This window comes from Grampus griseus (genome assembly GCF_964374135.1).
Source record: "Grampus griseus genome assembly, chromosome: 14".
Taxonomy (NCBI): Eukaryota; Metazoa; Chordata; class Mammalia; order Artiodactyla; family Delphinidae; genus Grampus; species Grampus griseus.
The window spans coordinates 22,299,649-22,313,535 of record NC_139008.1 but is presented as its reverse complement, the minus strand read 5'-3'; the positions used below and the strand labels follow the sequence as shown (position 1 = coordinate 22,313,535).

At 46.3% G+C, this 13,887-nt stretch overlaps 1 protein-coding gene across 1 annotated transcript in view; it reads right to left on the bottom strand.

Annotated features, from left to right (window-relative positions):
* Positions 1 to 5,074: 5,074 nt before the first annotated feature.
* Positions 5,075 to 13,887, bottom strand: part of PDILT (protein disulfide isomerase like, testis expressed) — a gene marked incomplete at its 3' end in the record, with an annotated part of 36,711 nt that continues 27,898 nt past the window's right edge. Inside the window, exons 7-11 of the mRNA XM_082670609.1 lie at positions 13,461 to 13,658; positions 10,248 to 10,368; positions 7,616 to 7,794; positions 6,123 to 6,212; positions 5,075 to 5,308 (exon numbers count right to left, since the gene is read on the bottom strand). Coding sequence (XP_082526735.1) covers positions 5,075 to 5,308; positions 6,123 to 6,212; positions 7,616 to 7,794; positions 10,248 to 10,368; positions 13,461 to 13,658 — 822 coding nt within the window. The remainder of the gene's footprint in view (positions 5,309 to 6,122; positions 6,213 to 7,615; positions 7,795 to 10,247; positions 10,369 to 13,460; positions 13,659 to 13,887) is intronic.

Below are 13,887 nucleotides of genomic sequence, written 5' to 3'. Positions count from 1 at the left end.
AGCATGGTGGTTAAATATGTGGGATCTGGAGCCTGCAACCAGGATTCAAATCCCTATTTTACCAATCACTATGATTGGTAAACTCATAGTGTAACACTGGGCGATGTATTTCAATTCGCTAAGACTTAGTTTCCTCATCTATGAAATAGAGATCAGTGCTTGCACAAATTGAGTGACGACACTGCATCGGGCTCACTGTGAAGAAGTCCCCTGTCGTCAAAGAACCTGTGACCTAGAAAAGTGTTTTGCAAGCCTTTGAGACAATGATCTGCTATAAGGAAATTAATTTATGCCATGACCCTGTACAGCTGCTTGTACACACACACACACACACACACACACGCACATGCACATGTGAAACGAATGTTTTATAAAACAATTCTTACCATTACGGTGTGCATTCCTTGATGACATATTCTATTGTATTTAATTAAAATAAAATTCTGAATGTAATCCACAAATGGTTTCATGATCCACTAATAGGTTGTGACCTATAGTTTGGCTAATAACCGCCTGCCTATTGTGGTCCAGGGATTAACTGAGATGAGATGTGCAAAGCAGGCTCAGAGCAGATACTCTTGTTCACTGCTGTATACCCCACTGCCTGGCACATAGTAGCCACTTCACTAATAGGAATTGAATGAATGAAAAAATTGTTATTAGGGAAGCACAGGCTGAAAGAGAGGGGGATTGACTTACCAAAGCTCACGAAGCCAATGGTCAGCAGAGTGAGGACTCAACCTAGGTCTGACCCAAGTGTCCAATCTCCTCATTTCTGCTCCCCCCTCCCTCAAACAGAATGGAAATCAGCAGAAGACCAGATGGGGAGAGGTGGCTAGGAGAAGTGAGAGCTGCAGATAGCCTTACCTGAAGCCAGAAAGGTAGAATTAATCCGTTTACAAGTGTGTGCCTTCTATATATATATGTATATATATATATACACACGTCTGCCCGCCACTGGCACTCTCTCCTCCAGTTATTCTCTGGTTCTATTTCTTGATTGTTTTCCTGGGGGGTGGAATACTTTCTCCCTTTGGCACAGTGTTTTCCTTTCCTAGGCTGTGAGGTGGTTGTTATTCTTTTTCCTAATTGGTAGAGACCCCAAATGATTGACATTGGGGGTCACACTTGTGCCCACAGTTACAAGCCCTCTGTTTTGCACCTTTTGGAATCAAGAGATTCCTTAGTTAGAAATTAACTGGGAAAACAGTGCCAGGTTACTGGGCTTGTTCTTGGTCACTCAAAAGGACGAGGTGGAGCCAGCAGAGGTCAGAATCTGAAGCCAGGCTGCTCCAGGAGAAAAGAGTGTTCATTGCCCATACTGGGACACGTACCTGTGGTCACTCCGGTTCCAAAGCACACTGCATCCTCATGGGCTAAGCCAGCTCCCCGGGGGTCCAGATGGGAGCAGGAAAGGAGCTGAGAATGGCTGAAGGTCAGAGCCAGAAGATAACTCAGACATCGTTGGACCAGACTCACTTTATGAATGAAGAAATCTGAATTCCCACAAAGGAAGGTCCCTTGGGAGGTGGATAACTTTGTGATTGAACAAACTAACTTTGGAGTCAGTCCATCTGAATCCTCATCAGCCATTGCTGTGTGCCAGTAGGCTCATTTCTTTCCTTCCTGAGGTCATTTTCGTCATCTATAAAATGACAATACCCATCTCCTAGAGTTGTTACGGTGATTAAAGGAGATGATGCAAGTAAAGGCATGTAGCAATGATACCATCTGTGGAAGTCACTGCCGATGCTGCTTTGCTGACGTACAGACACGGGCTAGAAAATGACAGAGCCTGGCTGGGTCCAACCCCGTGTCTCCTGACCTAATTCCATGCCGACGGAAATCCCATACTGAGAAAAATCAGATGTGTGTGAACTCAGGCTGCGCAGGAAATATGACAATGGCCCACAGCACTTACTTTTTCAGGGCTTTCTTCTTCCGCCTGGTTTAGTGGTTGGGCGACCATCGTCAGCGTCACACTCACCTCCTCAGGGGAATTTCATAGGTGTGACATTACTGGGTCAAAGAGGTGGCACAGTTTTAAGAATTTTGATACCTCTTCCCAAAAAACACCCCAGAGAGATCTTTAAAAATGAGTTTACAATTCCACCACAGTACTCACCCACCCTGAGCACTAACTTTCATCTTTGTCGAAAAGTGAGAAATATCTCATTGTTATTTACTTTGGCAGTTCTTCGATGAAAAGGGACGTTATTATCTTTTCATTTGTTTACTATTATTCTTTTCTGAACTGGCTGTTTGTATCCTTTTCCTTTTTTTCCCCCATAAGAATATGTCTTTTTTTCCCTCTCTTTTCTATAGCTTAAGAAGAAAATAAAAGTTCTTAATATTCTTTTTCTCCATCCTGGATGGTGAATAGCATTTCTGGTTGGTGCACATGAGGCTCTGTCAAAATCCGAGTTTGGGTGTCTCTCAAGGATTAAAGATGGCGCTCCAGGTGGCTCTTGGAGTTGTTTGAGCAGAGATCCTGGACAGGAACATGGGGAGTTTGGGCTGGAGACTATTCATAAGTCTAATAACCACATAATTCTAGTTTCTGTATTTGATGCTTTTACACCTTGAGACTTTGCTGACTTTGGAGGGACTACCCCACGGAAGGCAAACTAACGCCTAGAGATAGCAAGGAATATCTCACGATGTGTACCCTTGCCATCTCTAGGAATATCATATCCCTGAGAGCATGACTTTCCTGTGCACAACTGCCAGTCCAGAGCCCATCCCCCAACCCCTCCTCTATCAGGCTCACACTCAGGGCCACATTTTCCCTGCCCTAATCATCCCAGGGCCAGGTGCCAGACAACTAGGGACAACTCCCAAGTCCCAGAGGCTGCTGAAACTATTCAAACTAGCCAATCCTAAACCTGCTTACCTTGCCTCTTCTGTTCCTTCCTATGGAAACCACAATGAAGGCTACAGTTTCAAATTATAGCTAAAATTTCCCCTTGCTTTCTCTGCCTCCTGACCAAGCCGGTACTTCCCTGTGTGCCCCACCCATGGCGTGGTGTGTACCCTACTCTTGGGATCTGTGAGTATAATAAACTGTCTTTTCGATGACAGTTATCTCATCTGTTGGCCTTGCCACACCTGAATGATAATCAAACCTACATTTTAAAACAATAAGCATCATCCTCACTCAACACAGCTGGATCATCTTGTGAGTTTTATCTAATTGGCTATTTTTCCACTCTTTCTTCTTCCTACCCTCTCCCCAGTCCCACACACTTAATGACATCATGGCATACTTCATTGGAGTAACTAAGCCATGCCTCCTACATCTTCTCCATCTACCTGCCTCTGGACTCATCTCCCACATCCCCTCTCCTGTCATGATGGAGACAATATCTTTCTGCAAAAGGCCTTTCTCTCCCTGTATGCTCTGATGACCTCCCAACAGAGGGTCATCACCTGCGCCACCTACCCATACTGTTTACCCCAATCTGAGCCCCTACTTCCTAAGGTCCCAGTTGCATCTGGGGAGCCTGCAGGTAGCACACCCGTTTTCTGGCTTGTGGCCAGTCAGGGGCTCTGTTCCATGTAATTTAGTTCGAGCAGCCCCCGTGGACCCCTCCTGCTTAAAGCCACTGGCAGCCACGTGGCTTTAAGACTGAAGCAGGTGAGCCTCGCATCGTGTCCTGAATACTAATACCTGCCCCTGTCGGGGCAACTGGTTCAGGTGAGTTCCAGGGCCCCAGGCTGTTCCCTGCTTGGTCTGGTTGTGGACAGGCTGGGTTTGGGGGAAGAGAGACAGGGACACCGGCTCCGGAGGCACAATCAGCCTTTGTGTTACATGACGGGTAGAGCGTGGAGAGGCCCAGATGGCGTGTGCAGACCTTGGTCCCTAAAATATTATGCCCTCCTTTTCCCAAGAGAAGGTTTATTATCACCTGACTGAAATGAATGTTACACACCAGCGGCATGAGTCTGAATGACCTCCTAACATGTCTACGTCCTAATCCCCAGAACCTGTGAATGTTACCTTACGTGGCAAAAAGGACTTTTGGGCATGATTAAGTTCAGTATCTTGAGATGAGGTTACCTGGGCAAGCCCAGTGCTATCTCAGTGGCACTTATGAGAGAGATGCAAGAAGAATTGGAGGAAGTAGGAGACGTGAGGATGGAAGCAAAAGGTCAGAGTTCTTTGAAGAAGGAATCATGAATGCAGGCAGCCACTAGAAGCTAGAAAAACAAGGCAGTACTGCGAGCCCTCACGGCTATGGCTTTTTAAAAGATCACTTTAGCATCTTTAGGGAATATGGATTTTGTGTAACGTGTGTGGGGCATGGAGGTGCAGAGTGGCAGTTGAGGGACCAATTAGAAGACTTCTGTGGCTGAGACTGGTGGGTGGAGATGGAGGGCAGTGGGAGGAGTCATGTGTTTAGGTAGAGTTACCTTTATGGTAATAAAAGGAAAGAGGGACCTTGAGGGTTGGCCCAGGATATGACTGTTTAAGTGAGTGGGTCATTTTTGAGATGTGAAAGACTGGGGACAGATCTGGAGTTGAATCTCTTTCTTACTGTGCTAAAATGAAACGTAAAAACATCAGTCCACCTCTTTGAAAGCATCAGCCACCCTCTGGGGACCCCAGCTGATGGTGGTGGTGTGTGCATAGTGGTTAAATGCACGATCTGTGGAGTGAAATTGCCTAGGGTCGTATTTCAAGGGCTTACTAGCTGTGTGATCCTGCCTGGTTGCTTAACGTGTCTTTGCCTCGGTTTCCTCATCCGTAAAATGGGGATGATGAAACCTAGCTCCCAGTGAGGTTGTGAGAACTAAGCAAATGCCCACCATGTTGTAAACACTCATTAAATGTTGCTCTTATGGCTTCCCTTGCAGCCCTATGTGAACTCCAGGCCAAGCAACTCTTCTAAGGCAGCACCAGCCAGGAAAAAGAGGTAATGAATAAAACAGGGCCAAAGACATTGAGGGGCTTTTATTATCCAGCCTCCACCCACCCACCACAATTATATATAATTTTATTTGGAGTAGATCCACTCAGAAATTGATGCCCGGACCTGGAAAATGGGCACGCTCTCTCCTGGTTTTGGGGAGGCTACAGTTCTTCCTTCACTCTTGGCTTCTTCTCCTGTCCTGGAGGTCCCTCTGGCTCAGCTACCTTTTCCTCCTCCTCAGCCATTTCTTTCTGCCCAGCTGGCCCTTCCCGCTTGGTCAAGTTCTCCAGCTCAGGCAACTTCTGTTCTGGTAGCTCTTTCTTCGTAAAAGGTATCTCCTTTTCCTCAACTAATACCTCCTTTTCTGTCACTTCACTTTGCTCAACAGACAGTAGCTATTCAAGAAAAGAAGAGTGGGAGGGACAGAGGGAAGAAGGTGGAAAAAGAAACAAGAGGCAAGAATTATATGATAATTATTGTAATTGCCAAGCTGCCTTTCTCTGCTCTGTGCCCACAGTGGCGGCTGTCCCAGGCCTGGCTACTGAGATCCATTCCCGGACATTTGCTAGGACTAAAGAGTAGGTACTTTCTTTCCAAGCTGAGAGGGTGTTAGCTGAGAACTGAGGAGCAGTCATTGCCGCTCTGTGGGGAAATGCCTACTTGGGAATGAAGCCAACACAGAGGAAAACAGAGATGGGGAGACAGAAAACAACTCTGAGCTTCAGGGTCCACCCACATCTGACGTTCTCCCAGTTACAGGGGATAAATTCCCATTGCTGCTTACGCCAGAGTACTGTGGTTTCTGACATCTGCAACTGAAAGGGTCCTAACTAATACAGATGACACCTTCCAGCAGATGGCCTCACTGAGGCATGAACAGAATTAGGAGAGAATGGAGATTGTAGAATGATGCCGGAGGGCAAGACCCCATCAAGACATGAGGTTACCCAGTCGGGAACAGTGGACCCAGGGAAGCAGCCTTAGGAGCTGTGTGAGACTTCAGAGCGTTTGCCCTTCTCAGTGTTTCTCAACTCCACCTTTCTGGTAGTAGGTGTCCTTGAAATAAAGTCATCCAAACTGGATTCATCCTCCATTCTCTCCAAAGTGCACAAGATTATGGAAATCTTGGTACCCTCTTTCCTAGTCCATTGAGTTCCTGATGGTTCTGTGTGGGACACAATAATCTAGGGTACTGCTGTTTCGCCTTACCTCATCTTCGTCCTCTGTCTGGATCTCGATTTGACTTTCCAGGAAGTCAGAAAAGCCCTTCAGGGTATGTTCGCCCTTATATAGTACAGCCTAGGAAGAAAATGGAGCAGGATCGAAATGGTAGCCCCTTCTTGCAAAATACTCAGGGATTCCTGCACAGGGAAATCCAGACTCAAATTCCTAACAACCTAAGTGCAGTAAGCAAGTTCCTTAACTGCTCTGAGCCTCCATGACCGTGGTTCTAACATAAGCATAATGAAACGTCCTCCATCACAGGGCTGCGATGCAGTGGTTCAGAGCAAGAATTTTGGAGCCACGCTATTGGGGCTCAACCCCTGGCTTCATCACTTAGCCGTGTAGTCTGGTGGCTTCACCTCTCTATGACTCAGTTTCCTTAACTGTAATATGAAGATAATAACAGTCCCTACCTCATGGTGCTGTTATAAGGATTTAATGAGTTACTATACGAAAAGCCCTTAAAACAATGCCTGACTCGTAGTCTGCACTATATATATTTGCTATTATTATTATTACTAAAGAATGAGAATAGTTATTTTACAAAGTGTCTGGCCTCTGTTCTTGCTTAGCCATCACTAGCTTCCTTTCCTCTTGCAGTCTTTAAGAAGATTAGGAAACTGCTTACTGCCCTCTGGCTGTCCAAACTCCTTTTCAGATAACTGAAGATCTGTGCCAGGTCCACCCTTTCAATCTGGGCACATGCATCTTTTGCACCAGGAGGATGACATCTCGTTCACCTTTCTGCAGCCGGCCTTCTGCCTATGCCCTTGTTCATGTTATACTTCCTACCTATACTTCACACCCTTCTGATTTAAATCCCCACCGTTCTTCAAAGTCTCATGGCTGCATGAAGACTTCCAGCCACATCTGTCCTCCAGTATGTGCCCTATCCAATTCCAGTTGCATTTGGAGAGGAGCCCCTATCCTGACTTTTCCTCCACACTCAGTCATACTCTTCTTAGGAGCAGGGACTTTGGCTTGTGATTCTTTGATTGACATTCTTCCCCACATGCCAAAGTGGCAAGAAGAATGTGTCGCATGAACACTGGTGATGTTCGATGACTCTAACACCAAAGTGTAAAATACTTAATTGTCTCTATTACGCATTCTTTCTTCTTCTGATAGCACTCCGCCCCCAATACTCACACGGTGACTCCCCCGACCTTATTCCATATAGTCTGAATCAGGCTCAGTCCTAATACCAGAGGGAACCACTTGACCTAGGCCTGACCATCAAAACACCCACATCACCTTGACCACAATGACTGGGTCAGGGGGGACCCAATCAGACTGAGTCTTGGGACTTTTGTGAAAGCTAATGGAAAACACTCTCTAACTTGAATATGAGAAGATAGTAAGGGCTGGAGCTGAGAATGAAGCTGATTTGGTAAAAGGCAGAGCTGGAGACAGGGAGAGACTGAGTCCATGACAATAATGTAACAGTTCCAGTTACGTGACTCCCAAGAGCCCCTCACTTGTTGAGAGTCAGCGGGGAAGAGCCTGAAGATGGGGTACCGGTCCAGGTGCGTCAGCTGAACGTCATTTGCTGTGATGTCGATCTTGGCGATGGTGACTGTGGAGTGGTTTTGATACTTTCTACCCAGCTCTTCTAACACTGGGAACAGCGCTCTGCACTTTGGGGACCAGGGTGCATCTGGAAGAGAAGGGCCGTCACTCAGGCTCACCTAATAAAGACCCTGAAAGCCACACTCCCACGTAGACACGGTCACTGCGTTCCACTAATGGTCTGTTGCCATGCAAATTGCAGCCCCCTCTCTTCTAATAGTATGTTAGGTTACTTTACATTTCAACCATAGTACCTGATCGTCATGAACTAAATTAGAAAAACATAATAACCTAGCCCCCTTCCATTCAGACACTAAAACTTTTTACATGTTGGGACGTTTTCTACTGTTCTCTGAAAATTTTCCTTTCCACTCCAGCTGAAGAGGAAAACCAAGAAAAACATTTATGATAGATGATTCCTCATGTTCTGCCAGAAGGGGTGTGTGTGTGTGTGTGTGTGTGTGTGTGTGTGTGTGAGATAGCATGAGAGTTTTCCAACAGAGGTTAAGCTCACAGCTCAAGGTCACTTAGTTAATTAAGCAGAGGAAGTGGGGTTTGCAGACAGGTTGTTTTGAGCTGTGACCATGGTATCACACTGCCTTTCAGTCCCGTGGAGGAGAACGCACCCAGGAAGTGAACATGAGGTTGTGACAGGTACAACTACCCCCGGGAAGGGGACACTGGACTTCCCCCTTGAGCTCTTGTGTGTGGCCCAGTCACGGGGACCTGTGGAGAAAAATCTGGGACCAGCTCCAACGTGGAAGGGAAACAACCTTGCCTGCCTGTTCCATTAAAATTGCTGGCTCTGTGGGAGGCGTGGCGTCAAAGGCCCCAGTTATTACATTTGGATGCTCAGCCCATTTACACACCAAGGGCTTCTGTGACCATCTGCTCTCCCAGCTGAATCCCCGAATCTCCCTGGGAGCCCAATGGGCCCTAGGTTGGAACACGAGGGGGCCTAATGGCGGCGGTCCCAGGGAGCCAATCTGACAGCCCTGCTTCCAAGAAAATGAAGCTGCTTTTGCTTTTTACCAGAACTAAGTGGGCATTCTCACGACTCCCAGTGTCCGTGAGTACAGAGAGTCCTCCCTAGCCTCTCACTTAAAGGCAGCAGGTCATGGTAATTCAGCCATGCAGACTTTAAACACCTGGCTCTGTGGATGAACGTCCATTTTAATGAGATTTTGAAAGGCCTGCGTGATGTAATCCAGCCCTTGTTTCACCCTCCAGGCAATGATGGCATCGGAGCCGGATTTGAACTTTTTGCCTTGCCATTTACTTGCTATGTGACCTGGGGTAAGGTAATTAACTTCTCTGAGGCTTGGTTCCCTGATCTGTATCATGGGGAAATCCACTGGACCTTCCTAAGAGGCTTGTTTAGAGGAGGAAATGAGAGCAGGTGTATAAACTGCAAACTCATAAGTGCACAATAGATGGTAACTCCTCCTGTTAAGTAAAAGAGATGTCTGAAGTCACTGCATTACCACCCTTCTCTGTGTCTCAGGGTGGAAGAGAAGGTCCCTGGCTTTGGCTCTCACATGCAGATCAGAAACAGTGAGGGAAGGGCAGTAGTTCCTGGCTGAGCACTGGAAATAATTATAACAACAGGGAAAATAATAGCAATAATACCTGTCCTTTATCAAATGCATACAAGATGCCAGACACTGTTGCAAGTCTTTTACATGCATGATGTGGGTCTTCAGTTTGGCTGCACCAACTCAGGTATGTTAAGTGTGGGCCATCTGAGAAGTTACTTAACTTACACTGGTCACTGGTACAGCAGTTACTAGAGTAGGCACTGGATTCAGGCTGACTAGGTTCCAATCCCTTACTTTGAAGTTCACATACTAGCTGTCTGACTCTAGTAAAGTTTCTTTACTTCCCTGGGACTCTGTTTACTCATCTGTAAGGTGGGAGCAATAAAGCAGCCACTTTCAAAAGTAAGGTGTGAGGGTTAAATGAGATACACAGGCCTGGTTTATCTAGCATTCAATCAGCCATCAGCATTACTGTTGTTACAAATGGTAGCAGGCCTGATTCTGAGAAGGTATTCCACACATTCCAAGAATTTGATTTGGGGGGAGAGTTGCTTTGTAGCTGATAGCATCTTTTTTTTTTTTTAACATCTCTATTGGAGTATAATTGCTTTACAATGGTGTGTTAGTTTCTGCTGTATAACACAGTGAATCAGCTATACATACACATATATCCCCATATCTCCTCCCTCTTGGGTCTCCCTCCCACCCTCCCTATCCCAGCACTCTAGGGGGACCCAAAGCACCGAGCTGATCTCCCTGTGCTACGTAGCTGCTTCCCATGGAATTTAAAAAAAAAAAAAAAAATGGTTCTGAAGAACCTAGGGGCAGGACAGGAATAAAGACACTGATAGCATCTTGATCCAAACTCTTTGGATGTCTGAAGACCATTCTTGGCATGGTGCTTTGATAGGTTTTGGAGATTCTGGTACCCAAGAATTCAGGAGCTACACTGAAAAGTAATGTTGAAGCCACTGCCTCCAATGGCCTCTGCAGAGATACTTACAGAACATCACAAATACGTCCCTTTCCTTGTCAAAGACAATGACGTTGAAGTTCTTCCCAACAAGCTGCTTAACCGGCCCCTGGTCCCAATATTTTGGAATTTCTTCACTGGCTTGATGTTTCTAGAAAGCAAATTTGAGAGATTTTAACGGTCTCCAGAAAGGGATTGGCATTTGGGGCTCCCCACCCTGACTGGAAACAATGGAAGACTTTCTCCTGTTCTTACAACTGCCTTGGGAAAGAGTTGGAAATGCTGAGATAGATCATGAGCTAGATGTGCAGCCTAGATTGTCCGGGGCACTGGAATCAGAGGGCTGATGAGGCGGCAGGGCTCCAAACCGGGGTGGATTCTAGCATTTCAAATACATGATTGTTAGAATTCTTAGATGAGGGTGCGTTTCACATCATTAACAACTAAACTAGTTTGTGTCCCTTCTCCCAAAAATATAGCCACCCCCAGTTACCCCAAGAATCACACTAAGATCATTTTATGTGACCTATAAAATATTTGTCACACTTCGTTTCTTGACACCTTCTCCAAGCTCATCGCCATTCTTCCCTTGCTTGCTTTCTTCAGCCATGCTGGTTTGTTCACCCAAAGGGCTAGCCTTCCACCCACTTCCTCACACCCACACTCCCTTCTCTATCAGATTTATCTCTAACTCAGATTTATCTTGCAGAATGATCTCAGAGGAGGACTTCCCTGACTCTACCCCAGACAAGGTCAGGCCCTGCTTTCATAAATTCTCATAATACTTGGTACTTTTCCTGCATCACTTATTTATCATTTACATTTATTTTTCTGGTTATTTGATTAATGTATCACTATCTCAATGAATGGAAAGTCACAAGGGACTTTTTCCTCCCCCATCATTAAGTACAATTGAGTACCAGCACATCATGAGACCTCAGTCAATGTTCTGTGAATGAATGAAAGAATGAACCCAGCTCTTGCTTCTCTTTGAAGAAAGTGGTGAAAATCTCAGAACATATATTTTTCTCTGCAACCATTATTTTCTGAATATCTCTTGAATTCACACCCTCATCTCTGTCTGCACTGCTGCTACCCTTGGCCAGGTAGCTTGCATCTCTCGTCTAGGTCACTGTGATAGCCTCCTGCTGTTCTCTCTGCATTTCCTCCTAACCCTCACCACACCTTTATTCTCCTACAAGCGGATTCTACCTTCACCAGACAAATCTGGCTTCCCACTGCTCTTAGGGTACCAAATCCTTAATATGCTTACAAGTCCTTGCTGTCTGGCCTTTGCCCAGCTCACCAGCCTTGTCTCCCACCATAGCTTCCCTCATCCCCACCCCAATCTCTGGAAAGGACCTGAAAATTCTTTGTGAGGGAGCGTAAAAAGTGTGGGGACTGGATATGGAAGACGGGGAATGGAGAATTAGAAATGGGCCAGATCAGGCCCGTGACATATTATAGGTCATGCGAAGGATGCCCATCCTCATTCCAAGAACACAAGAGGATGTGCTGGCCCTTGAGAGGAAGATAGACACCTCCTGAGATATAACCAGAGGGAGAGAAAGAGGACAGGCAGAGCTCCAGGGAGGTTTGTAGATGTGGTGATAGAAAATGTGGGGCTCCTGTCTGAAGCCTTCTGTTTTCTTAATGATATATGATTACAGTACTCAGTTCAGACTGCAAGTAGGAATGGCGTTGGAGGAGAAACAGACTCCGAGATTAAGAGAATGAACAAAGAGAAATTTATATAGAAATGTCAGGGCATTTCTAAGAGCCAACAGGATATTTGGTTTGTGATTCCAGGAAGCCAGGCTGCCTCGTGGTGAGGTCCTTTTTCTCCAGGATTGGTCTGGAAGCAGTAGGGAAGTTAAGTTTGGGTTCAACAAGAGTGGTGATTTTGCCTGGTAAATACTACAGGGTGTAGAGGAGGTGGAAGGTGGAAGGGATTGAAGAGTTAAGGGAATCATCATCAGAGCGGTGAACCGTGGAATCCAAGTTCATGAAGGTGGGCAATAAAGGGATGGTGAAACAGGATCAGGAGACTGGAGGCCATGAAAAGGGTTAGGGATTGTAGCAATGTGGCTACTAGAGAAAGGAACTAAGAGGACGGGAAGTGTGAAATCAGGCTTGCAGAGGGGCTGCCACCTCTAGAGTATGGCCATAAGAGCAGGTGGCTGAGAGGGCATGGACACACCATTACCGGAGAAAAGACCAGGGCGTTGGATACTGACATCTCTGTAAATGAGGGCAGAGTAGGGGTCGAGGGCAGGTCTGGGACGAGGAGCTTAAGTCCTCAGAGAGCGAAAGGGAAGTGATCAGAACAGCAACGGGAATCAGGAGCAGGTGGCCGAAAGTCCAAAGGCGTGGAATCCAAAGAATCTGGACTTTCTGAAGGCAGAGGAGGAGAAGTGGTTTGGAAGTGGCATGGAGGACACCAACCTTACCAACTGGCCTGTGATAATGTTGTCCGTTAGACAAAAACCAGCTTTCATCAGAGAAGGCTGAGGGGAAGCAGTGTCTGTGGGGGGATGGACAGAAGGTAGTGGGAGCCCTCCAAGGTAAGGTGACCATACATTCTGGTTTGCCTGGAGAGTCCCAATTTATTCCTGCCATTTCAGAACACTTTTTAAAATCGCTTCCATTACTCTCAAAAGTGTCCCCATTTGGAAAATAAATAATATGGTCACCTAACTCAGAAGGACATAACTCAGCAGGGTGGTTGAGGATATAGCAAGAGCTAAATAAACAGCAGGTGGTTATGTCATGGGGCTACATAGTGTTATGTAGCCATCCTTTTGCAGCCGCTCCTCCCTGGTCCCTAAAGCCTTTGAGGTTAAACCCTGACTGCTTCATACATGAAGCAGTCTTCCACCCCATCTTCTCCCCCAAGCAAGCATCTACCCTGGGGCCAAGTGAATCTTTCACATTAGAGTCTGAAAGAAGGAGAAGAACCTACTTTCAGAGGATGCCAGCCCTGGGGGTGCCTGCATTTCATTTGGAGATTCCTACAAAGAAAATGCCTTTGCTTTAAGAATAAAGAATTAATGGTGGAATTATAAGGTCAGGACAGATCAAAGGTTAAATTGATTCGAGGTGGGGAGATGGGGGTATTTCCTCACAAGAACCATGAGGTTGACCTTTCTTCTGCCTCCCCATTCAGATGACTAAAGCCATCAGAACTACAGAAAAAGAATTATTTTGAGGCTCTGGATAAACCTTGTCCGAGGGTGAGCTTACCTTGGCCTTCCTATTCAGGAAGCTCTGGCCGAATTTCTTGAGGTTTTCATAGGTTATTTCCTCGAAAGGCATTTTGTACCTTGCATCAGAGCTTAAGTTTAGGATTTGGACACATGGGATTTCCACCTCTGCGATCCGGAAGTATTCCAAGACACGTCCATTTCTGGGCTCGTCTGCATCCACAAGGATGAAAAGGATCTGCCAAACCAAATGAAACCTGTGTCTCTCTGGATCGGAGGCATGAAAAAGATAACGACCCCCTTACCGAGGGAGAGAAACTGTTGGGAATCTGTTGCGGGGGGGGGGGGGCACTAATGGAAAGCAAATAGCACACAGTCTATGGAGCACTTCTGAAAGCCAGGACAAAAGCTCCTTTTCATCAGGCAGGTGCAGCCCTGTGTCTCGCTGCACAGACAGGCATCAGCTG